Source organism: Hyperolius riggenbachi, chromosome 11, assembly GCF_040937935.1.
Source record: "Hyperolius riggenbachi isolate aHypRig1 chromosome 11, aHypRig1.pri, whole genome shotgun sequence".
Taxonomy (NCBI): Eukaryota; Metazoa; Chordata; class Amphibia; order Anura; family Hyperoliidae; genus Hyperolius; species Hyperolius riggenbachi.
The window spans coordinates 240,829,711-240,839,879 of NC_090656.1; the positions used below are offsets into that span (position 1 = coordinate 240,829,711).

The 10,169-nt window shown below is 51.4% G+C and overlaps 2 protein-coding genes across 4 annotated transcripts in view; one reads left to right on the forward strand and one right to left on the reverse strand.

Annotated features, from left to right (window-relative positions):
• LOC137538746 (low choriolytic enzyme-like) overlaps positions 1-10,169 on the forward strand; it is a 1,161,243-nt gene that overhangs the window by 567,448 nt on the left and 583,626 nt on the right. The window lies entirely within an intron of this gene.
• LOC137537974 (astacin-like metalloendopeptidase) overlaps positions 1-10,169 on the reverse strand; it is a 192,307-nt gene that overhangs the window by 124,945 nt on the left and 57,193 nt on the right. The window contains exon 4 of the mRNA XM_068259895.1: positions 5,227-5,344. Coding sequence (XP_068115996.1) covers positions 5,227-5,344 — 118 coding nt within the window. The remainder of the gene's footprint in view (positions 1-5,226; positions 5,345-10,169) is intronic.

Consider the following 10,169-nt stretch of genomic DNA (forward strand, 5'->3'; position numbering starts at 1 on the left):
GGCTCTGCCCACCGATGACCCGGCGTTGCCCGTGTATGTATTTGGCTGGTGTTGGCTCTGCCCACCAATGACCCGGTGTTGCCCGGGTATGTATTTGGCTGGTGTTGGCTCTGCCCACCAATGACCCGGCGTTGCCCGTGTATGTATTTGGCTGGTGTTGGCTCTGCCCACCAATGACCCGGTGTTGCCCGGGTATGTATTTGGCTGGTGTTGGCTCTGCCCACCAATGACCCGGCGTTGCTCGGGTATGTATTTGGCTGGTGTTGGCTCTGCCCACCAATGACCCGGCGTTGCCCGGGTATGTATTTGGCTGGTGTTGGCTCTGCCCACCAATGACCCGGCGTTGCTCGGGTATGTATTTGGCTGGTGTTGGCTCCACCCACCGATGACCCGGCGTTGCCCGTGTATGTATTTGGCTGGTGTTGGCTCTGCCCACCGATGACCCGGCGTTGCCCGGGTATGTATTTGGCTGGTGTTGGCTCTGCCCACCAATGACCCGGTGTTGCCCGGGTATGTATTCGGCTGGTGTTGGCTGCACCCATTTTTTCTAACCATAACACACAATTACTCAGTTACTCACTTCTTTTTACTGATCTTAGGAAGTGGACTGCAAGCTGCAAAACACATTGGGCTTGATTCACAAAAGAGTGCTAACACTTAGCATGCTGCTTTGCACGTGATATCATGCGCGTAAAGCTTTACGCGCGCAAATAATGACTTTGTGTGAAGTCAATAGTTTGCGCGTGTAAAGTCTTGCACGCATTACATCGCATGCAAACCAGCTTAGCACGGGCATGGTAAGCATACACTCTAATAGGTTAACATGTGAAGCGCCGTAGTTTTCACGTGCAAAGCAGACTTATCACGCGTATGGCGTAACGGTGTACACGCGAAAAAGTTAACGCATGAGCGCTAAAACAATACACACGCAACACGTGCACAAAATGTCTTGCACGCATATTTGCACGTGCAAAGCTTTTAGGCGTGATAACTCAGCTATCACTGTTGTGAAATCAAGCCCGTTATCTTTTAGCGTCTGACCAATAAGTTATCTTTAACCCATATATAGGCGTTTGTCCTTACTTGGAGGTAGAACTATAGAAATGAAAAAAAAACACAGGTACACCGGGAGCCAGTTCTGGTGTATTATCGTAGGTTTTTTAGCAGAGGATAAGAGTAAATTATACTCACAAGTGTTGGTTGCTCAAACAGGCAACCATTCATCTAGGTATGTGGGGAAGTCCCGTCCCCACTCTGTCTTTCAAAGGATCGGTCGCTGCTCCTTAAAGGAGTTATCAGGCTAATATTACCAAAATAAGCGATACTTACCCGGGGGCTTCCTCCAGCCCTAAGTTCCCAGCATGTCCCTCGCCGCAGCTCTGCACGCAGCCGTTCGCCGCAGCTCCCTCCCGGTCACTGGCGATCACATCCGGCCGACCTCCTGGTCGGCCTGCACTGCGCCTGCACGAGCGGCGCTGTCAATCACCGCCACGTGGACCGGAGCGGCTGCACAGGTGCAGAACTACTGCACCTGCGCAGTCCGCTCCGGTCCACGTGGCGGTGATTGACCTGGAGGTCGGCCAGACGTCATCGCCGGGGACTGGGAGGGAGCTGCAGCAAACGGCTGTGTGCAGAGCTGCGGCGAGGGACATGCTTGGAGCATGGGGCTGGAGGAAGTCCCGGGTAAGAAGCGCTTATTTTGGTAATACTAACCTGATAACTCCTTTAAAGAGACACTGAAGCGGAAAAAAAAAATATGATATAGTGAATTGGTTGTGTACTATGAATAATTACTAGAAGATTAGCAGCAAAGAAAATATTCTCATATTTTTATTTTCAGGTATATAGTGTTTTTTCTAACATTGCATCACTCTATAATATGTGCAGATTACACAACACTCAGCATTCAAAATGATTCTTTCAGAGCAGTCTGTGAAGTAATGACCTCTCCTCTGGCAGAGGAAAAGTAAACAGTTCACTTACAGTTGAGATAATAAAAGTCAGATAACAGCCCTCTCCACCACTAACTTAGTCGGAGAGCTTAATGGCTTGTTTGCATTGAGATAACAACTGGAGTTTCTCAACTCTTCCTGTACTGGAAACAATTAGACTGATGTATCTGATCTTAATGTTTTATTTCTTAAGGTCCGTACACACGTCGCACTGGAGGCAACGACGGGTCCGTCGTTGCCTCCCGCTGGGTGGGCGTTCCAACGACAGTCCGGCGTGTGTACGCACTGTCGGCGGACTGATACGGCTGTTCCTGAGTGATCCGCCGGGCGGATCGCTCAGAAACAGCCGTATCAGTCCGCCGACAGTGCGTACACACGCCGGACTGTCGTTGGAACGCCCACCCAGCGGGAGGCAACGACGGACCCGTCGTTGCCTCCAGTCCGACGTGTGTACGGACCTTAAGCTGCACTACACATACAAATCATAATATCATCATTTTTTTTTCGCTTCAGTGTCTCTTTAAGAAAAAGGCTTCACTCCACTGAGGTGTAGTGAAATCCCCACGAGGTGCGGTGGTAAACCGGCTACTAGAAGCATAGGAGGCGCCCTTAGAAGTAGTAAATAGGAACATACACCCATATTTACTACTTCTAAGGGCGCCTCCTATCCTAGTAGCCTGTTTACTTGGAGGTAAGATTTATTTCTACTAGTTAACAATTACCACAATATTTTTTTCGGTGCCTTCTCCACCCCAGCGATGAGAGGGCCAGCACATACCACAAAGGCTGCATCTGAAATGACCAACAGCTCACATGTGCAGCACCTCTAATAAGCTTTCTGCACACTTTGCATTCAAATCAGATGCAAATCAAATGCACAAGATATGCATAACTACTATAACTTACCATGCAAACGGGAAACTCAGGAATACGGGCTGGGAGCAGCTAACCTGGTAGTTACATACTAGCAAATTATGAAAAGGGGGGGAGGTTGCGCATCCCTAAAAACATGCTGCAGTTGACTGGTTCATCGCTCAGGCATGCACCACCTCTATTAGGCTGAAAATGCATGCCCTGCGTCCAAACCAAATGCCACATTTAGTATAGTGTGGAGGAACTGCATGCATTTTCAGCCTAATAGAGGTAGTGCATGCCTGAGCGATTAACCAGTCAATTGCAGCATGTTTTTAGGGATGCACAACCTCACCCCTTTTCATAATTTTGCCTTCTCCACCCCACTTTACTTGTTCAACAGCCCCCATTTCACTTGGGGACGGTCTGTTTGAAGTTTTTTAAAGTTTCTAAGTTTCTTAAACTTTCTACCACACATTTCTTGGGGAGCATGACCCATCCAGCTGAAGGAACCAAGAGCCCGAGTGAGGAGGGGTTTCCTCGCTGCCAATTACACTGTGGTTACGAGTGTTGCAACCCACATTTGTGTTCTCCAGTGGTGCTCAGCAAGATTTCGAATATCCGAGTTACCCAGATAATCCGAACTTTTTCAGCTATTTGACCGGATTTGGATTCCGGATACCTGGGCCCAAATCCGGATAGCAATCCGTGGATAGTTGTCAGGCAATCCGGATATCCGCGGATATCAGCGGATATCCACAGATATCCGACTATTGAGATACTGTAACTAAGAAGAGGACGTCTATGATGTAATTGAGCCAATCAGAGGGCTCCCAGGGGCTCCCAGCAGAAGCTCTAGCAACCAATCACAGAAAGGTACCCTGGCCAGCCCCACCTGACCTCATTGAGCCAATCAGAGGGCTCCCAGCATAAGCCCTATTACCTAATCACAGAAAGGAACCCTGGCCAGCCCCCCTGCATAATAAGGAGGGGTGCCATGATGAGACATATCGTCCTTGCTTGTGACTGCTCACTGAGAGACATGCTCCAGTGCTGCTGGCCTAGCAAGTGCTGTATACAGTGATAAACCTAAAGCTGTTCAGTGATTAACCCCTTCACTATCACTACATTATTGTTATATTGTTTATTAGGTAGCTAGTGGCACTTGGCCCGTGGCACTTGGCACATGGCACCGGGCACGTGGAACTTGACACGTGTCACTTGGCATGTGGCACGTGGCACGTGACACGTGGCACTTGGCATGTGACACGTGGCACTTGTCATGTGTCACTTGTCACGTATCATGTGTCACGTGGCACTTGTCACGTGTCATGTGGCACATGTCACGTGACACATGCCACATGACACGTGCCACGTGACAAGTACCACCTGTCACGTGTCAAGTGCCACGTGACAAGTGGCAAGTGCCAAGTGCCACTGCCACTGCCACGTCCGGCATGCTTCTGGCAGACGTTACACCTGCTGCTGCTGCATTGCCCTGCTCCTGCTGCCTTTGCTGCTCCCACCGCCAGGGTGCCACAGGCCACTGCTGCTGTGCTGATACCACCTATATTTAACCCAAAACACAATTGCTGTGTAATTTTTTGGAGGTGTCTGGGCTGAAAACTGTCATGTCCCAGTTGTGCGGTTGGACTTTGGACACAATGTGGGCTGCACGACCGCTGTCTGGAACCTAGGCCTAATGTTAATTGACAGCCATTTTTTTTTGGGGGGGGGGGGGGGGATTTTAAGTCCCCACATCATCAATTAGTGTTTCCCTTTAAAAAAAAAAATGATGCTACATGCCTCGTTTACCCTAAAAAAAACATTTTAAAAGCAATTTAAAGGCCACTTTTTTTTCTACCCGGACATCCGAATCCGGGCGGATATCTGGAATACTGGGTTCGGATATTCGATTCGGATTCGGATTCCAAAATTTCAAACCCGGATATTCGATTTGGATCAGATATCTGGGTATCCGGATCCGAATTCAATCCGGATTTTGAAAAGGGGTATCCGAGCAGCACTGGTGTACTCCACAGGCTTACTGTACTTTTTCAAGAAGGTACCTTAACCTACTTCTTAAAGATACCAGGTGGGCGGCATGCATGTAATTAAGGCACCAGGAAATTTGAGTGCAAGGCCAAGCCGAAAAACCAGAAAAACATCTCACCTTGCTCCTGCAAAAGTCCCTGTAGGGTGGGCTCAGGGGTAAGATGTAAGCTGTTGCTGGTGGCTGAATTACACTGTTTTTGAGGAATTTGATCTCCATCTTTTGACAGCTCCCAAATTAATGTCTAAGCGCCACTAGCTGCAATTCTCATTTATAAACACAGAGAAAACAAATCTTTGGATTTGGAGCAAAGCATGTAGCGAGAATCTATAAGAAGCCTCTCTAACGTTACTCATGCACGATACTTACCCACCGCCGCTTTCAAAGTTGACGTAGTCGCCCTCTGTAGTTTGGCTTATGAATTGTATGCAAGTCATTGATGCAAATTCTTTCAGGATGGATAAAATCAGATTTTTATTTGAATCAGCTGTTAAAGGAATAAAAAAAAGAGTATATATTTTATTCTGAACTCCTAGATAAATAAAATTAGATTAAAAATAAAATGTATTTGTACCTCCCATCCAGAGCCAGGACAAGGTCCTCCAGCACCCAAAGCTGAGAAACCAAAGTGCACCTCTCCCACCCCAGCCATTACACTGATTGCTATTAGACTAAGAGGTGCCCTAGGGCCCTCAACCCCCCCCCCCCCCCCCCCCCCCCACACACACACACACACCTTAATCTCTGGTTATCTGGCTTGCAGTCACTGCCATGTATCCCCTTTTCTTATTTCTCTCTGCTTTAAACACAATAGGGGAATGATAGCTGAGTGAGTTGTGCGCCCCCTCCTACACTGCGCCCCGAGGCTGGAGCCTCTCCAGCCCATGCCTCGGCCCGGCCCTGCGCCCCCCTCCTACACTGCGCACTGAGGCTGGAGCCTCTCTCGCCTCTGCCTCGGCCCTGCATCCCCTCCTACACTGCGCCCTGAGGCTGGAGCCTCTCTCGCCTCTGCCTCGGCCCGTTACTGCGCTGCGCCCTCCTCTTACACTGCACCCTGAGGCTGGAGCCTCTCTCGCCTCTGCATCAGTACGGCCCTGCGCCCCCTCCTACACTCCGCCCTGAGGCTGGAGCCTCTCTCGCCTCTGCCTTTCCCTGTACAGTATTATGGTGTGTGATGTTATTGAGAGGGAGGAGGGTGATGGAAATGATAGCTGAGTGAGTTGTGCGCGCCCTCCTACACTGCGCCCTGAGGCTGGAGCCTCTCTCGCCTCTGCCTGGCCCTGCACAATATTATGGTGTGTGATGTTATTGGGAGGGAGGAGGGTGATGGGAATGATAGCTGAGTGAGTTGTGTGCCCCTCCTACACTGCGCCCTGAGGCTGGAGCCTCTTTTGCCTCTGCCTCGGCCCCGCCCTGTGCCCCCTCCTACACTGCGCCCTGAGGCTGGAGCCTCTTTCACCTCGGCCCCGCCCTGTGCCCCCTCCTACACTGCGCCCTGAGCCTGGAGCCTCTTTTGCCTCTGCCTCGGCCCCGCCCTGTGCCCCCTCCTACACAGCGCCCGAAGGCTGGAGCCTCTCTCGCCTCTGCCTCGCCCTGCGCCCCCTCCTACACAGCGCCCGAAGGCTGGAGCCTCTCTCGCCTCTGCCTGGCCCTGTACAATATTATGGTGTGTGATGTTATTGGGAGGGAGGAGGGTGATGGGAATGATAGCTGAGTGAGTTGTGTGCCCCTCCTACACTGCGCCCTGAGGCTGGAGCCTCTTTTGCCTCTGCCTCGGCCCCACCCTGTGTCCCCTCCTACACTGCGCCCTGAAGCTGGAGCCTCTTTTGCCTCTGCCTCGGCCCCGCCCTGTGCCCCCTCCTACACAGCGCCCGAAGGCTGGAGCCTCTCTCGCCTCTGCCTCGCCCTGCGCCCCCTCCTACACAGCGCCCGAAGGCTGGAGCCTCTCTCGCTTCTGCCTGGCCCTGTACAATATTATGGTGTGTGATGTTATTGGGAGGGAGGAGGGTGATGGGAATGATAGCTGAGTGAGTTGTGTGCCCCTCCTACACTGCGCCCTGAGGCTGGAGCCTCTTTTGCCTCTGCCTCGGCCCCGCCCTGTGTCCCCTCCTACACTGCGCCCTGAAGCTGGAGCCTCTTTTGCCTCTGCCTCGGCCCCGCCCTGTGCCCCCTCCTACACAGCGCCCGAAGGCTGGAGCCTCTCTCGCCTCTGCCTCGCCCTGCGCCCCCTCCTACACAGCGCCCGAAGGCTGGAGCCTCTCTCGCCTCTGCCTGGCCCTGTACAATATTATGGTGTGTGATGTTATTGGGAGGGAGGAGGGTGATGGGAATGATAGCTGAGTGAGTTGTGTGCCCCTCCTACACTGCGCCCTGAGGCTGGAGCCTCTTTTGCCTCTGCCTCGGCCCCGCCCTGTGTCCCCTCCTACACTGCGCCCTGAAGCTGGAGCCTCTTTTGCCTCTGCCTCGGCCCCGCCCTGTGTCCCCTCCTACACTGCGCCCTGAAGCTGGAGCCTCTTTTGCCTCTGCCTCGGCCCCGCCCTGTGCCCCCTCCTACACTGCGCCCTGAAGCTGGAGCCTCTTTCACCTCTGCCATGCCCCATCTGAAATTACAGTAACAATGTTATAACTGTGTATGGGGTGTGCACTTTTGAAACTTGCTACCTTATATAATATTTTTTTCATTGTTTTTGTATTTTTAAACAAATAGCTGAGTATGGCTGTAGGCCGGGGAGGGACTTGACATAAACTGACCTTGCTGTGTATTAAAGAGTCTAAAGCCTTTCAAAAATCCTCTTTTTATTAGCCATTTATGTAAAGCAGTATCAGCCTAGCTAAAACACTAAATTCCCGTGGCAGAATGAGGTAATTAATCCCCTCAAATTCTCGGGGCAAAATTCGGGGTGCGCTTCCATGTAGAGGCGGAGATTTGTGCTGTAGCTCTGCCTCTACTCGCGTCTATCCCCGCTGATCGCCGCCTCTCCCCGCTCCTCTCGGTCTTCTTTTACTGAGAGGGGCGGGGAGAGGCGGAGATTTGGGTGGAGATTGATGCGACTGGAGGCGGAGCTACAGCACTAAGCTCTGCCTCCCTGGGCAGCAAAATCCACGACCTGGAAAGTTGTGAAATGTTGCCCCGGTGTTTGGGGAGTTTAATTACCTCATTCTGCCGCATAAATGACTAATAAAAAGAGGTTTTAGAGTCTCTTTAAGCAGCCTGTCAAGAATGGAGATCCACCGAGTCCTGGCAGAGACCTATAGGGCTTGATTCACAAAGCGGTGCTAACTGTTAGCACGCCTGTGAAAACCCCCTTAGCACGTCTAAACAAGCTTTTCGCGCATAAAACTTTGCGCGCGTAAAACTTTGCGCGCGCAAAGTTAGCGCGCGATCTGATTGAGAAATCCGGTGCTAACCTACTTAGCACCCTGGTTAGCACGTCTAAAGACGTTAGACGTGCTAAGTAGGTTAGCATCGCTTTGTGAATCAAGCCCATAGTTGCTTAGAAATTCAGCTTTCCCCATCTGACAGCTGCTTGGCCTCTACATCAGTGCAGAGGTTAGTAGACAGACATCACCAGGGGCTGGAAGGGTGTGGCAGGGGTGAAAGCCTACCTATGCCAAATCCAACTTTCCTCTATCTCAGCCTAACAGTTACCTACCCTCTACCTATTCCTAAAACTAACCTACCCCCTACCTACACCTAAGACTAATATCACCGTGCCATGAACAGGACTCACTGCTGCTACCCAGAGTTCAGCTATACCATAGTGGAATCCCCTGTCACTATCCCTGCAGCACCCACCACCACCTGGTCTCAGTGCTGCCACCTAGAGTTCAGCCTCACAGTAGGGGAATCCCCTACAGGGCCAGATTTCTACTTTTTGCCACCCAAGGCCCACTATCACCAGGCGCCCCCCCAACAATTTATACAGACCTTTTTCCCAGCAACAGCATCTAGGTTCCCCAGATTACAGAGTTACATGGCCTCTAAACACCCCCCATGAAAGGGATTGCCTGCGCATCAAACCATGCCAGTTTCCTGGCTTTTGTGCTAATAGAGAGTGACGATGGCAGCCTCCCTACTCCTATCTTTTCAGGTTCCCTTAGGCCTGTTTCACATGTAACAACGCGTGCAGGAGCCCTTCTCCTACACGCGTTTTTCTAGCCTGCGGCTGTCGTCGGGAATCTGCGGTGCGATGCTGAGTGGCGGGGGTAGTATCAATTAACCCGACGGGGAAACGCGGATACAGTAAAAAATGGCGCGGAGGAAATAATGGCGCACCGTTCTGCCGATTATAAAACGCTATTTACCGTTTTAATGTAAATACATTAAAACGGTAAATAGCGTTTTATAAAACAGCAGAACGGTGCGCCATTGAAAAATGCAGGGAGCTAGCAGAGGGGGTCGGGCTGGCAGCGGGGGTCGGGCTGGAGAGGCAGCGGGCAGGCAGCGGTGTCAGGGTGGAGAGGCAGCGGGCTGGCAGCGGGGGTCGGGCTGAAGAGGCAGCGGGGTGGAGGGAGGATTACGCAGCATGTGTATATTGTGTATACATTACCTTGTTCCGGCCGGCGATCGCTCCTTCACTCCATAGCTTACAGGAGTCCTGCATCCAGCCAATCACCATGCGGCTTCAGTTTCCGCATGGTGATTGGCTGGATGCAGGACTCCTGTAAGCTATGGAGTGAAGGAGCGATCGCCGGCCGGAACAAGGTAATGTATACACAATATACACATGCTGCGTAATCCTCCCTCCACCCCGCTGCCTCTTCAGCCCGACCCCCGCTGCCAGCCTACTGCCCGCTGCCTCTCCAGCCCGACCCCGCTGCCAGCCCGCTGCCTCTCCAGCCCGATCCCTGCTAAAAAAATTGAACATATAAAACGATAAATATCGTTGTAATGCAGCGCCATTCTGACACTATTGGCGCTGTGCGCCATTTTTGCCTGTCCCCGGGAAACGCAGATTCCCGACGACAAAATGCGCCTGGGTGCGTCGTACCGCAACGCATCGAAACGCAGCGTCGGGTGTGAAAGGTAAAATTAAAGTCTATGGACTTTCCTTTTACCTTGGTTAACTAAGATAAGATAAAATAATTAAACTAGGTGCCAAAGAAAAAAAAGTAGTTACATGCCTCCAGATAAAAATATTAAGTAGTCACAAGTATCCAGATAAAATAATTAAACAGGCACATGCCTACAGACAAAAGAAATTTAGTCAGGTTCCTCAAAATAAAATAATCAAATAGCCATGTGCTTTATAGTACAGTATTATGTAGCCAGATGCCCCCCCCCCCCCCCCTTCCTTTCAGCAGCCAGATGG